The sequence below is a fragment of the Salvelinus namaycush genome, chromosome 1 (assembly GCF_016432855.1).
Source record: "Salvelinus namaycush isolate Seneca chromosome 1, SaNama_1.0, whole genome shotgun sequence".
Classification (NCBI taxonomy): domain Eukaryota; kingdom Metazoa; phylum Chordata; class Actinopteri; order Salmoniformes; family Salmonidae; genus Salvelinus; species Salvelinus namaycush.
The window spans coordinates 17330087-17349313 of NC_052307.1; the positions used below are offsets into that span (position 1 = coordinate 17330087).

A 19227-nucleotide genomic window follows, 5' to 3' on the forward strand; every position below is an offset into this window, starting at 1 on the left:
GCCTTACATTACTTCATACAGACAAGTCCATAATAGAACACGTATCAGCTGTAGGCTACATTGACTAAACTTTTGACTTTAGGGCTACCGTTGCCAACAAACAGCACATTCATAGACCAAACCTAGAATTAAGTGATAATGCCCAAGAAGCCGGTGTTTGGAGGAGCTATACAATAACACAGCTAACACACTTCAAACTGGACCCGGGAAAGACTACAAACTAGCTGCACTTAGTTTCGTTTAACGTTTTTCAATCTACATGTCTTTGTACTGTATATATCCATTAAAAGTGCCAGCTGATTCATGATTTCGACTGGCTGAGAAACGCTGTCTGTCTCATCCTGACTCCGTTCATTACTATGGGACAGCTGGAGCTCGAATTTGAATATTGAAACAATGTTGCACATGTCAGAGACAGATTGCAAAGTTTATACAAATATCTGCTGTTGAAAACGAAATGTTGGTCTAAAAGAAATGTGGATAATGTGGAGATTAGTGGATTGCGCAGTCGGATAGAACAGAGTAAATAGGCGATTTAGCTGGTGGTAACTTGTGGAATAGACACCAGCTGGAATGCGGCTTTAACCATTCAGGATTAGACCTGTTGTAGGCAATAAACTGTTTATTTGTGGGTGCGAAATTCAAACCCACTATCATTGCGTTGCAAGTGCCATGCTCTACCAACTGAGTTACAACTGAGCTACAGGGGACCAGCCTCTCTGCAGGTGGGTCTGGGGGCATTGTATATTTTAATAGAATTGATTTTATCGTGGGGACTTATCAATAATGTGTTAAATGTAAAGAAACAAGAGACAAATTTAGACTTAATCTTGCAAATACTCTTTAATAAAATCGTTTTCCCTTTTTACTTTGTAGCTTTTGCTACAAAACTCCGCACTGTAGCACGGAACAGCAGTGACACAATAACATAGGATAAAACCAAGTACATAAAATAAAGATTTAAATACAGTCAATGATCATAATCAACAAGGATACATTATAAATGTATTCGACTCTATATATTAGAATGTCTCCTAAAGCTACATTGTGGGTTTTACATTTAAGCTGGACACATACAAAGCTACACATGCATTCAGAAACACACATTTTCCTTGACTTAGACATTTTAAAAAAAAGACCCAGGTGCATGGGAAACAATGTGACAACTTCAAATAAAACCGTAACCTGCACACTGCTCTTGCAAGTATCACTTAACAGCAATACCATCTATTGGATTGTACTGTATGTAAGTACATTAGATGATTGAACACACATCGTAATAATCCCTCCAGTTAAACACATTTTCCAATAACCTCCTATCCTGTTACAAAAGCAGTCAGGTAGACTGGTAGAGGGTTCTGACTGGGACAGATGACAAGCCAACAACAAATCCCAAATCTATGGTCTCTCTACGAATGGGACCACTCGCTTCCCTGCCACGTACACCTCCACAATATTACGATCATCCCCTGAAGGAGGAATAGAAAGGGGGAACAAAGAAATAAAAAAGACCTTACAACACTTGGCAACCTCATCAAGAGTTTTGGAAATCAAGGACCCAGTTAAGTCCCAGATGGGGCTATCCCCAAATTTGCCAAAATACTTTCATGGCACGTCATAGCCCCAACTACCAAACTCTGAATACATGCAACCTATTGTGTGAGAGAGACAGTAACAGAGATGAAACACTTACCCAAATTCAAGAACTTCTCCAGGAGCACCTGAAATCACATGGAGCCAAGATAAATGTCATGTCCGGTGAGTGAATCAGTCACTTTCTGAGTTGTGGATTAGAATCCTGTCATTTGGATTTAAGTCTGATACGAGTCACACATTTAATAAGACCTGGTTTGACTTGGTTTAGATACAATGACTCAATATGTCCACACCACTGGCGGCCAAAATATTGCTCTATGTATTGGTCTCTACCTTAGGCCCCTCCCCGTGATTGATGAGGTCAATGGGTCCTCCTGCTGCATCCGTGTTCACCCGCAGAGCGTCAAAGTCTTTCCCCACCTCAAAGTTTCCTGTATTCTCATCCAGGGACAGGGCTACAAACCAAACAATCAAGCCAGAGCTCAGAATATTAATCAATTATTCATAATTTATCAATAATGAAACAAATAAACCATTGGGTGCATTCAAATGTTTGACTGTAGCGCAAAGTGGATATACCTGCACTGTCATATTTCAGAAATGTCTCCTATGTATTTCATTGCAGTTTAGATGATTGCAAACAATTTTGTTTGCTTGACGTCCCGCTGCAAGACAGTTTGTCGATGTAGCGATGCTCCAGCACAGGCGTTTTGTAAAGTAACTTGAGTGCATGCATCTGTATCAATTCATAAATCATCATGTATCCGATCATTCATGTATTGATTTAATGACGGTGATAACAGCCCTTCCACCTCACCCCCCTCCAGACAAGTCTCCCACCTTGGCTGCCTCCCAGTGTGGCCAGTCTGAAGACCTCCTCGAAGGTGAGCGTTTGGTACTGCGTGTCCTGGATGGTCAAGGCTTTAGAGGTGTCCAGTGTTCTCCGCACAGCATCCAACATAGAAGGAGAGTATCCTCCTGCCACATCTACAAGGCCGGACATAGACACACGCACGGGTGCATACACAGATAAAAGCATGTTTTTCTTTATCAGATCAGTCTAACGTTAGTGTCAAGCCAGTTTGATACCAGAAATCGGCAACTTTCGTCTCGGTTCTCTAATGCCGAATGTAAAATACTCACTGTAAGAATATGAGCGTAAGCCTATATTTCATAAAACGTTTAATCAAAATAATATAATCTGTGTCACTTGAAAAATAAATATTGAGAAGCACTTGGACACATCAGATCATATAAGAATGTGAAATGTCAGAATAATAGTAGAGAGAATGATTTATTTCAGCTTTTATTTCTTTCATCAAATTCCCAGTTTGTCGGAAGTTTACATACTCAATTAGTATTTGGTAGCATTGCTTTTAAATTCTTTAACTTGGGTCAAACGTATCAGGTAGCCTTACACAAGGTTCCCACAATAAGTTGGGTGAATTTTGGCCCATTCCTCCTGACAGAGCTGGTGTAACTGAGTCAGGTTTGTAGGCCTCCTTGCTCGCACACGCTTTTTCAGTTCTGCCCACACATTTTCTATAGGATTGAGGTCAGGGCTTTGTGATGGCCACTCCAATACCTTGACTTTGTTGTCCTTAAGCCATTTTGCCACAACTTTGTAAGTATGCTTGGGGTCATTGTCCATTTGGAAGACCCATTTGCGACCAAGCTTTAACTTCCTGACTGATGTCTTGAGATGTTGCTTCAATATATCCACATAATTTTCCTACTTCATGATGCCATCTATTTTGTGAAGTGCACCAGTCCCTCCTGCAGCAAAGCACCCCCACAACATGATGCTGCTACCCCTGTGCTTCACAGTTGGGATGGTGTTCTGCGGCTTGCAAGCCTCCCCCTTTTTCCTCCAAACATAACGATGGTCATTATGGCCAAACAGTTCTATTTTTGTTTCATCAGACCAGAGGACATTTCTCCAAAAAGTACAATCTTTGTCCCCATGTGCAGTTGCAAACTGTAGTCTGGCTTTTTTATGGCGGTTTTGGAGCAGTGGCTTCTTCCTTGCTGAGAGACCTTTCAGGTTATGTCAATATCGGACTTGTTTTACTGTGGATATAGATACTTTTGTACCCGTTTCCTCCAGCATCTTCACAAGGTCCTTTGCTGTTGTTCTGGGATTCATCTCTAGGAGACAGAACGCGTCTCCTTCCTGAGCGGTTTGACAGCTGCGTGGTCCCATGGTGTTAATACTTGCGTGCTATTGATTGTACAGATGAATGTGGTACCTTCAGGTATTTGGAAATTGCTCCCAAGGATGAACCAGACTTGTGGAGGTCTACAATTTTTTCTGAGGCCTTGGCTGATTTCTTTAGATTGTCCCATGATGTCAATCAAAGAGGCACTGAGTTTGAAGGTAGGCTTTGAAATACAGTCGTATGAAAAAGTTTGGGCACCCCTGACAATTTCCATGATTTCCATTTATAAATAATTGGGTGTTTGGATCAGCAATTTCATTTTGATCTATCAAATAACTGATGACACAGTAATATTTCAGTAGTGAAATGAGGTTTATTGGATTAACAGAAAATGTGCAATATGCATCAAAACAAAATTAGACAGGTGCATAAATTTGGGCACCCCAATAGAAACATCACATCAATATTTAGTTGAGCCTCCTTTTGCTAAAATAACAGCCTCTAGACGCTTCCCATAGCCTCTAATGAGTGTCTGGATTCTGGATGAAGGTATTTTGGACCATTTCTCCTTACAAAACATCTCCAGTTCAGTTAGGTTTGATGGTTGCCGAGCATGGACAGCCCGCTTCAAATCATCCCACAGATTCTCAATGATATTCAGGTCTGGGGACTGGGATGGCCATTCCAGAACATTGTACTTGTTCCTCTGCATAAATGCCCGGGTAGATTTTGAGCAGTGTTTTGGGTTGTTGTCTTGTTGAAATATCCAGCGCAACTTCAACTTTGTGACTGAATCTTCAACATTATTCCCAAGAATCTGCTGATATTGAGTGGAATCCATGCGACCCTCAACTTTAACAAGATTCCCAGTACCGGCACTGGCCACACAGCCCCACAGCATGATGGAACCCCCACCAAATTTTACTGTGGGTAGCAAGTGTTTTTCTTGGAACGCTGTGTTCTTTTGCCGCCATGCATAACGTCCCTTGTTATGACCAAATAACTCAATCTTTGTTTCATCAGTCCACAGCACCTTATTCCAAAATGAAGCTGGCTTGTCCAAATGTGCGTTTGCATACCTCAAGCGACTCTGTGGCGTGTGTGCAGAAAAGGCTTCTTCCGCATCACTCTCCCATACAGCTTCTCCTTGTGCAAAGTGCGCTGAATTGTTGAACGATGCACAGTGACACCATCTGCAGCAAGATGTTGTAGGTCTTTGGAGGTGGTCTGTGGGCTGTTTTTGACCGTTCTCACCATCCTTCGCCTTTGCCTCTCCGATATTTTACTTGGCCTGCCACTTCTGGCCTTAACAAGAACTGTGCCTGTGGTCTTCCATTTCCTCACTATGTTCCTCACAGTGGACACTGACAGCTTAAATCTCTGCGATAGCTTTTTGTAGCCTTCCTCTAAACCATAATGTTGAACAATCTTTGTTTTCAGGTCATTTGAGAGTTGTTTTGAGGCCCCCATGTTGCCACTCTTCAGAGGAGAGTCAAAGAGAACAACAACTTGCAATTGGCCACCTTAAATACCTTTTCTCATGATTGGATGCACTTGTCTATGAAGTTCAAGGCTTAATGAGCTCACCAAACCAATTGTGTGTTCCAATTAATCAGTGCTAAGTAGTTACAGGTATTCAAATCAACAGAATGACAAGGGTGCCCACATTTTTGCATAGCCTATTTTTCACATCTGATTTAATACAACTTAATATTGCTACACTAAAAATCTTTGTCTGGACAATACCCCAGTACTCAGCTTTTATTAGAAAATGAATGGCATGCCACTGATCATTTTCTGTGACGAGAGAGTAAATTATTATGCAGCCTCAGAGGGGTGCCCAAACTTTTTCATACGACTGTACATCCACAGGTACACCTCCAATTGACTCAAATGATGTCAATTAGCCTATCAGAAGCTTCTAAATCCATGACATCATTTTCTGGAATTTCCCAAGCTGTTTAAAGGCACAGTCAACTTAGTGTATGTAAACCTTTGACCCATTGGAATTATGACAGTGAATTATAAGTGAAATAATCTGTCTGTAAACAATTGTTGGAAAAATTACTTGTGTCATGCTCAAAGTAGATGTCCTAACTGACTTGCCAAAACCATAGTTAACAGGAAATGTGGAGCGGTTGAAAAACAAGTTTTAATGACTCCAAACTAAGTGCATGTAAACTTCCGACTGTATATTTCAACATTGTAATAGTTTTTGGGATACAGTACACATGGATTTTTAAACTATACAGAACACTGTGCTCTCAGGTAAAAGGACAATTATCTGTTTTGTAGTGTGTTGTCATGGACTCACCTGTGCCAAGCCCTAGCTTTACTTTGTGGTTCAGAACCCTGCGGACATCTAGCATACCACTGCACAACCTGGAGAGGAAAATGTAGGGAAATGAGAGAGAAAGAAACAGAATATGGACAGGTGAAAGAATGGTTGAGGATTTATAAATAAATCAGATTCTTATTTTATATAATTTTACCCTATCCAGTTAAGAACTCAGCAGTGATACTCAATATCATATCAGCACTCAAGATAGCATAGAGAGCGATAGAACAAGAAATAGATAGCATCAGAGAGCGATAGAACAAGAAATAGATAGCATCAGAGAGCGATAGAACAAGAAAGATCGCATCAGAGAGCGATAGAACAAGAAATAGATAGCACAGAGAGCGAGAGAACAATAAATAGATAGCATCAGAGTTATCCTCAGTGAACAAGTTTCAGATAAATACCAAACATGGATAATATAGGATTATTCAATAGTCAGTCCTCTGGATACTGTAACAGATACATTTTGGCCCCTCGGGGCAAAGGGCTGACTAATCCCTTGGCATTGTCCTTGGTCTTCCTTGTACTCCTGGACAATTTCCCATGCAACTCCAGGTGTCAGAGAGCACCTAAATTTAGGCCGAGCCTAGACTTTAGGTGTGGAAGGAGAAACACTTACGAGATGTTGGAATTGGGACAGTGAGCGATGGACGCCCCTGTCTCCCTGAACAGCTTCAGCTCTCCATCGGTCAGGTGACAACCATGAGCCATCACCGTCTGGGAACCATCATCAATATCCTTACCACCATTACCACATTACAGTGCATTGGAAAGTATTCAGACCCATTCACTTTTTCAAAATGTTACGTTACAGCCTTATTCTAAAATGGATACATTTTTTCCCTCATCAATCTACACACAATACCACAATGACAAAGCGAAAAACAAGTGTTATTTTTTTTTACAGAAATACCTTATTTACATAAGCATTCAGACCCTTTGCTATGAGACTCAAAATTTAGGTCAGGTGCATGCATCCTATTTCCATTGATCATCCTTAAGATGTTTCTACAACTTGATTGAAGTCCACCTGCGGTAAATTCAATTGAATAGCACACATGATTGGAAAGGCACACACCTGTCTACATAAGGTTCCACAGTTGACAGTGCATGTCAGAGAAAAAAAAACAAGCCGTAGAGCTCCGAAACAGGATTGTGTCGAGGCACAGATCTGGGGAAGGGTACGAAAACATTTCTGCAGCATTTAAGGCCCCCAAGAACACAGTGGCCTCCATCATTCTTAAATGGAAGAAGTTGGGAACCACCAAAACTCTTCCTAGAGCTGTTCGCCCAGCCAAACTGAGCAATCGGGGGAGAAGGGCCTTGGTCAGGGAGGTGACCAAGAACCCGATGGTCACTCTGACAGAGCTCCAGAGTTCCTTTGTGGCGATGGGAGAACCTTCCAGAAGGACAACCATCTCTGCAGCAGTCCAACAATCATGGGTGGCAGGCTGTTGGGATGTTTCTCAAATAAAATAGTTTTTGTCACATGCGCCAAATACAACAGATGTAGACCTTACAGTGAAATGCTTACTTACGAGCCCCTAACCAACAATGCAGTTAAGAAAATACCACAAGAAAAGTAAGAATAACAAATAATTAAAAGAGCAGCAGTAAATAACAATAGCGTGGCTATATACAAGGGGTACTGGTACAGAGTCAATGTGCGGGGTAACTGGTGTCGAGGTAATATGTACATGTAGGTAGAGTTATTAAAGTGACAATGCATAGATAATTACAGAGTAGCAGCAGTGTAAAAGAGGGGGGGGGGGGGGGGCAATGCAAATAGTCTGGGTAGCCATTTGATTAGCTGTTCAGGAGTCTTATGGCTTGGGGGTAGAAGCTGTTTAGAAGCCTCTTGGACCTAGACTTGGCGCTCCGGTACCACTTGCCATGCGGTAGCAGACAGATCAGTCTATGGCTAGGGTGTCAAGAGTCTGACAATTTTTAAGGCCTTCCTCTGACACCGCATGGTATAGAGGTCCTGGATGGAAGCAAGTTTGGCCCCAGTGATGTACTGGGCCGTATGCACTACCCTCTGTAGTGCCTTGCGGTCAGAGGCCCGAGCAGTTGCCATACCAGGCAGTGATGCAACCTGTAAGGATGCTCATTATGGTGCAGCTGTAAAACCTTTTGAGGATATGAGGACCCATGCCAAATATTTTCAGTCTCCTGAGGGGGAATAGGTTTTGTCGTGCCCTCTGCGGCAGGGACTGGGATACTAGTCAGGATTGAGGGAAAGGCAGGACAGACTGGGGCGAAGGTTTACCTTCCAACAGGACAACAACCCTAAGCACACAGCCAAGACAACGCAGGAGTGGCTTCGGGACAAGTCTCTGAATGTCCTTGAGTGGCCCAGCCAGAGCCCGGACTTGAACCCGATTGAACATCTCTGGAGAGACCTGAAAATAGCTGTGCAGCGACGCTCCCCATCCAACCTGGCGGAGCTTGAGAGGATCTGCAGAGAAGAATGGGAGAAACTCCCCAAATACAGGTGTGCCAAACTTGTAGCATCATACCCAAGAAGAGATGAGGCTGTAATTGCTGCCAAAGGTGATTCAACAAAGTACTGAGTAAAGGGTCTGAAAAACGGATCAAATGTACATAAGTTTTTATTTTTAATACATTTGCAATAACTTCTAAAACACAGTTTGTGCTTTGTCATTATGAGGTATTGTGTGCAGATTGATGAGATTATTAAAACAAATTAAAGGCTGTAACGTGGAAAAAGTGAAGGGGTCTGAATACTTTCCGAATGCACTATTCATCATTTTCACCATCACCAATATCATCATGATCCTTAGAACTATCGCCACCACCATTGTCATCATTAGCAATATTATGATTTTCATTATCAATAGAACGTCCTTGTGGTGAGGTGGTGTGTGTGTGCGCGCGATAGGCTAACCTTGTCTGTGAGAAGGTTGTGTCTGTGGTAGACATCTGTGTAGGAGTCATAGTCTGGGAACAGCTCCTTCACCAGATTCACCTCCTCCTTCGTCTCACTGATGTGACTCTGGGGATCACAGAAGATCAATTAATTGTTTTAATGTTCAGGTGATTATCAATGTGTATGAAAGCAAGAGAGTGAGAGAGAAAGGTAGAGACAAATAAAGTATCTTCAAAGCAACACTCCATGTGATCCTCTTGACTTGGTTGCTGCGAGAACAGGCGAGCAAGGCTCACCTGGATGTGCAGGTCGTTGTTCTGGGCGATCTCTCCCAGGTGGCCCAGCAAAGCGGCGGAGCAGGACGGGGCGAAGCGCGGAGTCACCACTGGCCTCACAAGCGGGTACTGCCCCAAACAAGACAGAAATACACCCAGTGAGAAACACCCTAAAAAGCTCCTTTTACAGATTCTGATCACAAACGTGCTATTTTGGTTTTGTATTGAGGGAATGGGATACAATGCCTACATGGGTTTGCCACTGACTTGTACATGTTCCCTTAGATTATGTTCTAGCGAGGCAAAGGAGTCTTACCTTCTTCTTCAAGAGCTCACCAATGAACCTAGAGCAACAAAACAATATATCAACGTGTTTTTTCTGTCTCAGAAGAATGCTGTATTACCAGACACAACCAAGTAAACACTTGACAGGAGTTGAGACTGCTGAGGTGGTTATTAGTCGCGCAAATGTTGCACCGTTGCAAAATAGAAAAATCTTCGACAATGGCAAAAAATGGTGCAACAGACACCAATTACTCTAAACGGTTTTTGTTTTTATACTACAAACACATGTTTCTATTGTACAAATTCAGGTAGGTCCCTCCCTCCCCGTTTCGTTCGCTTCCGTTTGGTTCCTAGGGGGAATTCCGACCTGAGTTAAGCGTGCGTAAATGGAACATAATTCCGTTTTTATGAATTTAAGCATGAGAATATTAACCATCTATTTGTTTGGGGTGGAGATCAAATAAATGGTGTGGCGGAGGTGTCTACAGATACACCGTATTCTGACCGTAACTTAATTCGTAACTTAATTTCAATTTTTATGCAAAAAAGGCTTGGAGCATTCAAGAGAAGTGCACACAATGTAAGCTTCCATCACCTGCTTATACATAGAATAGAATACAATATTATAAAATAGTAAAATAAAGTTTATCGCCCTCTTCCTCCGAGGAAATTATTTTCCGTGACACCTTGCGGTTACGGTCTTAAGTCATGAGAGCGTCAAAAGGCCATTGTGAGTGTTTAACTTTTTTTTTTTTTTAACTAGGCAAGTCAGTTAAGAACAAATTCTTATTTATAATCACGGCCTACCCCGGCCACACCCTAACGACGCTGGGCCAATTGTGCGCCGCGCGGCCCTATGGGACTCCCAATCACGGCAGGTTGTGATACAGCCTGGAGTCGAACCATGGTCTGTAGTGATGCCTCTAACACAGATGCAGTGAGTCCATAAACTCTTCCTGTTCTAATCGTTTAGCTATTTATGTATACAGCTTGACCCCCATATATAAACTCAGCAAAAAAAGAAATGTCCTCTCACTGTCAACTGCCATTTACTTTCAGCAAACTTAACATGTGTAAATATTAGTATGAACATAACAAGATTCAACAACAGAGAAACTGAACAAGTTCCACAGAAATTGAATAATGTGTCCCTGAACAAAGGGTGGGTCAAAATCAAAAGTGAGTGAGTATCTGGTGTGGCCACCAGCTGCATTAAGTACTGCTGTGCATCTCCTCCTCATGGACTGCACCAGATTTGTCAGTTCTTGTTGTGAGATGTTACCCCACTCTTCCACCAAGGTACCTGCAAGTTCCCTGACATTTCTGGGGGAAATGACCCTGGCCCTAGTCCTCACCCTCCGATCCAACAGGTCCCAGACGTGCTCAATGGGATTGAGATCCGGGCTCTTCGCTGGCCATGGCAGAACACTGACATTCCTGTCTTGCAGGAAATCACACACAGAACAAGCAGTAAGGCTGGTGGCATTGTCATGCTGGAGGGTCATGTCAGGATGAGCCTCCAGGAAGGGTACCACATGAGGGAGGATGATGTCTTTCCTGTAACGCACAGCGTTGAGATTGCCTGCAATGACAACAAGCTCAGTCCGATGAAGCTGTGACACACCGCCCCAGACCATGACGGACCCTCCACCTCCAAATCAATCCCGCTCCAGAGTACAGGCCTCCTTGTAACGCTCATTCCTTCGACGATAAACGCAAATCCGACCATCACCACTAGTGAGACAAAACCGCGACTCGTCAGTGAAGATCACTTTTTGCCAGTCCTGTCTGGTCCAGCAACGGTGGGTTTGTGCCCATAGGCGACGTTGTTGCCGGTGATGTCTGGTGAGGACCTGCCTTACAACAGGCCTACAAGCCCTCAGTCCAGCCTCTCTCAGCCTATTGAGGACAGTCTGAGCACTGATGGAGGGATTGTTCGTTCCTGGTGTAACTCGGGCAGTTGTTGTTGCCATCCTGTACCTGTCCCGCAGGTGTGATGTTCGGATGTACCGATCCTGTGCAGGTGTTGTTACACGTGGTCTGCCACCGCGAGGACGAACAGCTGTCCGTCCGGTCTCACAGTATGGACATTACAATTTATTGCCCTGGCCACATCTGCAGTCCTCATGCCTCCTTGCAGCATGCCTAAGGCACGCTCACGCAGATGAGCAGGGACCCTGGGCATCTTTCTTTTTGTGTTTTTCAGAGGCAGTATAAAGGCCTCTTTAGTGTCCTAAGTTTTCATAACTGTGACCTTAATTGCCTACCTTCAGTAAGCTGTTAGTGTCTTAACGACCGTTCCACGGGTGCATGTTTATGGTTCATTGAACAAGCATGGGAAACAGTGTTTAAACCCTTTACAATAAAGATCTGTGAAGTTATTTGGATTTTTACAAATTATCTTTGAAAGACAGGGTCCTGAAAATGGGACGTTTCTTTTTTTGCTGAGTTTATTACCTACCTGTTAGTTTCCCCTTCGGACTCCTCTGGCGTCTCTTTGTAATGTGGGCTAAAGTTGTTTGTGTCCATACACACCTTGCCCACAAGGGCACGCTGTCCAAAATCGTCTGCAATGACAAGAAACATTGGCAAAGGTAACCAAAACCGGTATGATGAGTAGCACTTGTCATGACTATCAGACTGGACTCAGAAGTGACCTTTGTGATGTTGTTCATTAGGCATCGTGGAATAACTTAAATAATAAACTAAAGCTAACATGCTGACCAGACCACGCGTGCGCATGTTGATTTTGTCCACCCCACACCTTATGCTATCAGGACACGTAGGTTGAAACATCAAAACGAACTCAACCAACAGGGTTGGGTAGGTTACTTTCTAAATGTAATCCGTTACAATTACTAGTTACCTGACCAACATTGAAATCAGTGAAGTAACATTGGAATTATCCAAACTCAGTAACGTAATCTGATTACTTTGTTACTTTCCCCTTAAGAGGCATTAGAAGAAGACAAAAATGAATATTACCAATTGAACGACATCTATTGCAGGATAAATCAATGTTAGAGTTTACATAGCTTGCCATAGGCTTCTTCTAACCCATCTTTTTTTTTTACTAAAGAAAATAAGATTAGGCTCTCTACATTAAAAACCAAAGTTGGTCAGATTTCCAGTAATAACAATTCATTTATTACCCCTTGATCTTCAAGAATAGGACTTGGAAATATAGATTAGCCAAATTATTAGCCTACCCTATTGTTTATGATATGATTTTGTTTTCATGGAGGATTGATTGGTCTCTTTGTTTAGAGAAATATTGCTCATAGAATGACATGCTTTGAGCACTACTGAAAAGTGCTATTTGCATGTGAAAAATGTATGCCATAGGCTGCATTTGCTATAAGCCTATTGTTTAAATTGTTTGTTGGTGACACTTTGAATACTCGATAATTTTCAGTTTAAGTCTATCAAAAGGGCGCGAGTTTGAGGATGTGTCCGTTAGACCTGTGGACATAGGTTTTTGAATCAGCACGAATTAGATATAGCAATAAAAGCCCCACAGTATGGAGCACAATAGCACGGAGGAGTTGGGAGAACCTCCGTCAAACTTTTATTCCAAAGGATGGGATCTGCACTATGCAGCTGTTTCAAGAGCGCATTTTTCACTTTCTGTCCACTGGTCCCAAAAACAATGCTTGATAGGCAGTCTGATTCACATCAATGCGCTATGTAGATATCAATAAGTGATATCTGTATCACCCCTAGGCTACACCACTGCTGTCGTCCTTACCTCCAAGTGTTTATTCAAGTTGAATAATCTTTGGATACCAACAGCATTGGAACTCTTTTGGTGTGTCATCATAGTCGTCTCTGACTTGTGGTCAGACTTGCTCAGGCTGAACAAACTTAAACTTTTTTCAATGCTGATTTGGATTTTATATACACTGCTCAAAAAAATAAAGGGAACACTTAAACAACACAATGTAACTCCAAGTCAATCACACTTCTGTGAAATCAAACTGTCCACTTAGGAAGCAACACTGATTGACAATACATTTCACATGCTGTTGTGCAAATGGAATAGACAACAGGTGGATATTATAGGCAATTAGCAAGACACCCCCAATAAAGGACTGGTTCTGCAGGTGGTGACCACAGACCACTTCTCAGGTCCTATGCTTCCTGGCTGATGTTTTGGTCACTTTTGAATGCTGGCGGTGCTTTCACTCTAGTGGTAGCATGAGACGGAGTCTACAACCCACACAAGTGGCTCAGGTAGTGCAGCTCATCCAGGATGGCACATCAATGCGAGCTGTGGCAAGAAGGTTTGCTGTGTCTGTCAGCGTAGTGTCCAGAGCATGGAGGCGCTACCAGGAGACAGGCCAGTACATCAGGAGACGTGGAGGAGGCCGTAGGAAGGCAACAACCCAGCAGCAGGACCGCTACCTCCGCCTTTGTGCAAGGAGGCGCAGGAGGAGCACTGCCAGAGCCCTGCAAAATGACCTCCAGCAGGCCACAAATGTGCATGTGTCTGCTCAAACGGTCAGAAACAGACTCCATGAGGGTGGTATGAGGGCCCGACGTCCACAGGTGGGGGTTGTGCTTACAGCCCAACACCGTGCAGGACGTTTGGCATTTGCCAGAGAACACCAAGATTGGCAAATTCGCCACTGGCGCCCTGTGCTCTTCACAGATGAAAGCAGGTTCACAATGAGCACATGTGACAGACGTGACAGAGTCTGGAGACGCCGTGGAGAACGTTCTGCTGCCTGCAACATCCTCCAGCATGACCGGTTTGGCGGTGGGTCAGTCATGGTGTGGGGTGGCATTTCTTTGGGGGGCCGCACAGCCTCCATGTGCTCGCCAGAGGTAGCCTGACTGCCATTAGGTACCGAGATGAGATCCTCAGACCCCTTGTGAGACCATATTCTGGTGCGGTTGGCCCCAGGTTCCTCCTAATGCAAGACAATGCTAGACCTCATGTGGCTGGAGTGTGTCAGCAGTTCCTGCAAGAGGAAGGCATTGATACAATGGACTGGCCCGCCTGTTCCCCAGACCTGAATCCAATTGAGCACATCTGGGACATCATGTCTCGCTCCATCCACCAACGCCACGTTGCACCACAGACTGTCCAGGAGTTGGCGGATGCTTTAGTCCAGGTCTGGGAGGAGATCCCTCAGGAGACCATCCGCCACCTCATCAGGAGCATGCCCAGGCGTTGTAGGGAGGTCATACAGGCACGTGGAGGCCACACACACTACTGAGCCTCATTTTGACTTGTTTTAAGGACATTACATCAAAGTTGGATCAGCCTGTAGTGTGGTTTTCCACTTTAATTTTGAGTGTGACTCCAAATCCAGACCTCCATGGGTTGATAAATTTGATTTCCATTGATAATTTTTGTGTGATTTTGTTGTCAGCACATTCAACTATGTAAAGAAAAAAGTATTTAATAAGAATATTTCATTCATTCAGATTTAGGATGTGTTATTTTAGTGTTCCCTTTATTTTTTTGAGCAGTGTATATATATAAAAATTAAAAAAAAAGGTGTCCAAGGATTTGTTCGCAAACATCCTTTATTTTAAAAGTAATCCTAGAAGTAATAAAAAAAATGTTTTAAGTATCTAATCTGATTACAATATTGTTTGCTGGTAACGTAATGGATTACAGTTACTCCAAGCCTGTGAACCAACTATATTCAATTTGGGGGCAGGTCGAAAAGCATTAAACATTTATGGCTAGCTAGCTTGCTGTTGCTAGCTAATTTGTCCTGAGAAATATTGGGTTGTTATTTTACCTGAAATGCACAAGGTCCTCTATTCCTGACAATTAATCCACAGATAGAAGGGTAATTTTTTGACAATTTTTAGGAGGAGTGATGCAACCAAAGGATAAACATTCCAGGTATACAGTTAGTGGATGAGAAAGTGACAAATTCTACTCACTCCTCCACATACAAAACCCTTTGTTAATTTCTTGTTCTGAGCTGGTGTTCGTAGAAGTACTTTTCATTACAGCGGGTAACCATAATGACGGCATGCAGCAAATTAACAAAAAGTTCACACTAGATTCCCCCAACTGACAGCTCACACTGACATAAGAAATGAAACATTGCCAATTACTTAACTACAAAACATAAAGCATGTGCGCCAGAGGCTGGCCTAGCGGTCAAGACAGCCACCTCCAGATGACTTGTATTTTCCTGTGGCGAGTGTTAGAAACCCCACACTGCCATCTTTGATTCTGTCTATCCCCTGCTATCGGTCTACCTACTTTCCTGTCTAAAGAAAACATACGAAAGAGCAGTGGAGTTCAATTCCCCTTTTAAACAAGAGACTGGGATTGATACTATTTTACATAACTTGCTCAGTGGAAGCATGTGTGTATTCCAGGTACAGTTCTACACTTTGTGACTAAGGTTAATGTTTAGGTCCAGTTCAATAACCTCCTATACTCCATATAACATGCCTGGGTCCTTTCCTTCCTCTCTGCATTTCTTATAATTTTTTTATACTTAAGTAATAAACACAATAGTTATCTACAGGAGAGGAGATGACTGGAAACAGGTCAAAGTTCAATATACAACCACACAGATTAAAATCACACACGTCTGGGCAAAATTCAACCTCAGCAAATGTGCAAGTGAGCAGTAGAGAGTGTGTGTGTGTGCGCACTTGTGTGTTTATGTGTTCTCACTTGCGATTTGGCCCAACAGGAGAGAAGCATCGGTGTGTATGGTGGCAAAGTAGCAGGCCGTAGTCGTACCATTTCTCAGGGTTCTTTTCTGAAATAGACAGGTATTGCATTAGTATTCAGACCGTATTCCCACCCCTCTCTCACTGCAATGTCACCTGCCCAAGCCTACTGTGTGTAACAATGTATCTGGATTTCAGATTTCTATGCCACTGTCCCACTCTGAGCTTTCCTTTTGGTAGCCAAGGAAGCATCCTTAAAGGCATAGGGCCAATTCCGACCCGAGTTACGCACGAGGAAATGGAACGTAATTCCCTTTTATGCACTTCTCTCTATGCGTATTCTGACCCTAAACTTAAGCATGAGAATATCATGCTATTCACCTGCTATTCGTTTTGGGTGGAGATCTCATAAATTAAGTTGTGGCGGAGGTGTGTCTACAGATACGCCTCATTCTGACATAATTCCACCACTTTATGCATGAGAAAACCATGAAAAAGGTCTAGCGAACCTACCGGTTGGTTCCAAGTGTAAAAAGCATCAACTTTATTTTCTCAGATAGAAATAATACCATTCTCCATGCACTGTAATTTACAACTTGATAACAGCTAGGTAAATTAATAATCCGTTTGGATAATTGTAAACATAAATTACACTTTTTTTGGACATTTTTATCTTAAAGACGCTGGAGACAAATGTGAAACAAGTCATATAGCAGCAAACTTTCCCACATTACATTTTATAAGCTGTGCTATTATCAACAAACTTCAAACTAAAAGGTATTTAAAAGGGATGGTTTAAGACAAATGTACTGAAAACCCCATTGAATGAAAACTCTGAGAAAATATGTTGGCCATCAAATGGGAGTGTTTACATATATTCTCCTTGTGCAGGGGAACTACATCTGAAAAGCCCGTTACGCACCTTTATACGTCTGAATACCAACTACTGAGAAGTGGGTAGGAACGGCGGAATTTCTAAGTCGGAATCGAGCCCATAGTGCAGTAATAGTTTTTGCTTCACTGCTGGTTTGTTTAATAAGCTAAAACTTCACAAAAGTAAACTTTCCCGTTATTAACCTTCAGCCATTTGTTATTGGCCTTCCTATGCCCCGACATCCAACTAAATTACAACACACGTGTGTTCCTGTCCCTGCGCACCAGTGAATTCCAAAAAGCCAGAGAAAAGTTTGCTGCTCCTGCATGTCCTTTGTCACTGCCATATTAACCTCTGCCACACAAGGCTTTAAAATTATAAAGTTAGTCTTACAAACATTTCAAATAGGAAAATGGGGATAAGAATTGTCTAGGATCTTCTATGCTAATCTGACATCTACTAGTGGGTTGTGTTCATTTGGATGTGCAACAGCATATGTAAAAAATAAAAAATAAAATAAAAAGAGTTTCTTAGACAAATTCAGGTAGTCCCTTCTCTGTTTGTTTTCTTGCATTTGGTGCATACTGAACAGGGCACTGATGACTTCTATGGGCTGAGGTGTGTTAGTGTGGCCCAGACAGCTCACCACAACATGGGTGTAGACGTTGCGGGCGAACTCCAGGTCTTTGTAGCAGGCCTCCACTGGGAAGGTGTACATGTGGAGCCACTGTAGCAGGGGCATGTCAAGGGCTGTGCCTGCATAGCTGTACTGAGATGCGTGGATGTGGGTGTCCACCATCCCTGGCATGAAGAACTCACTACAGACAACAAAATGGGCTTTAGGATAATAACTGGGATATGTTCTGTCACAAACAGATGTAGTGAAGTATTTGGAATCAGTGTTACTCTCATAGGAAGGACTCTTCACTCACTGCTGTCCAAGCTGTGTAACAGCAAAGGCCTCAAAACCCCACTTCTGTGACAGACGGTCCACTTCCTTCCCACTCCCAATGAAAGCAATCTGTCAACATGAGAACCAAACAAAGATTAGAGCAACAGAGCCAGCTAGACTCAACAAGGTGTTCAACTCATTTAAATATAATTTATCCATATATTGTTAAGTAAGCTATTGTAACACATCAGGGGCAATTAAGAAATGCATTAGATTACACATCAAAACCCTCCATGGGGGGTCTTGCATCACATCCATGACAAAGCAAAATATAGTTACAAAGTCTGACTACATTTCACACAGGTCCTTCGGAGCCTATACATCTCCCACTCATGCGTAACCCTAGTTATACTCGAGTTACACATCGCACAATTATAATAGATAAAAAGACAAACCAGTTTAATTGTAAGAAAAGGTTATTTGTGTAGATCACACAAAAATGCAAAATACAATTTTGGTTTGGGGGAATTTGTGTATGCCAAAGTTTGTCAGAGTATTTTGAAAATATTTCCAGAGCCTATGCATGTTTGTATACTGTACAGACTCGGACAACAAATACATAATGGACACAAGACTAGAAAAACATTTAAGTGTATTATGTAAATTAGGCTAATCAAGTTTTAAAAGTTATTTATGCCTACATACCTTTGCCCGCCCATTTCTAAATTAATTGACAATGTATGCTGCTCGTAAGAGATATTAAAAGACAGTTTCACAATTTTCTTCTGTGACAGACCTTCCCCTCGGTGTCGACTCCCAGTAGCCTATCCTCCAGAATTTCCACGGCTGTGTGATTGGTGGCGTGCACAAATGTTCCCCTGTAGACGTGCGCAATTCCCGCAGCGGATTCGTTGGAGCTCATCTTTGTAAATGGCAAAGAGCAGGTTCGGGCAGTTTGATAATAATATTAATCGCGTCAAAGCTTTATACTCGGCGATGATAGTGGGCAGTAGTTATCTGCGCACCAAGGAGGGACTCCACCTGTAGGCACAGTGGGACTAGCCAATAAGCGTGCGCCCGCATGGACAGTCAAAGCGTTTTTTTTCTCCACATATCGAGGGACATGATTAAGTGCACCGGGCTATGGCCCTTGACAAACGGATAAAAGCGGTGAGGGAGGAGAGCCTGTCTCAAATCGAACAGTATAGGCTAATCTGCTCCACTCGGTAATGTTGTCAACAAGGCAGCATGATGCAGCTTT

The 19227-nt window shown here is 42.7% G+C and overlaps 1 protein-coding gene across 1 annotated transcript; it reads right to left on the reverse strand.

The window, feature by feature from the left end:
* Positions 1-824: 824 nt before the first annotated feature.
* Positions 825-18904, reverse strand: LOC120052759 (guanine deaminase-like). The gene is made up of 14 exons (XM_038999898.1): positions 18763-18904; positions 18007-18095; positions 17721-17892; positions 16202-16289; positions 12008-12113; positions 9578-9605; positions 9283-9390; positions 9005-9112; positions 6716-6813; positions 6070-6137; positions 2437-2583; positions 1930-2051; positions 1694-1721; positions 825-1469 (listed from the first exon to the last, which is right to left on the reverse strand). The coding sequence occupies exons 1-14, from the start codon at positions 18886-18888 to the stop codon at positions 1399-1401; spliced, it is 1359 nt and encodes a 452-aa protein (XP_038855826.1). The 5' UTR covers positions 18889-18904; the 3' UTR covers positions 825-1398.
* Positions 18905-19227: the final 323 nt, after the last annotated feature.

What these genes read in the sequence shown, in the direction of transcription:
- LOC120052759 (XM_038999898.1), bottom strand. Translation starts at nt 18,888, where the DNA reads ATGAGCTCCAACGAATCCGCTGCGGGAATTGCGCACGTCTACAGGGGA. An exon ending in GAGTCGACACCGAGGGGAAG is followed by an intron (nt 18,096 to 18,762) that starts GTCTGTCACAGA and finishes TCATGTTGACAG; the next exon opens with ATTGCTTTCATTGGGAGTGG. An exon ending in CACACTGGGAGGCAGCCAAG is followed by an intron (nt 2,052 to 2,436) that starts GTGGGAGACTTG and finishes TTTGGTTTGTAG; the next exon opens with CCCTGTCCCTGGATGAGAAT.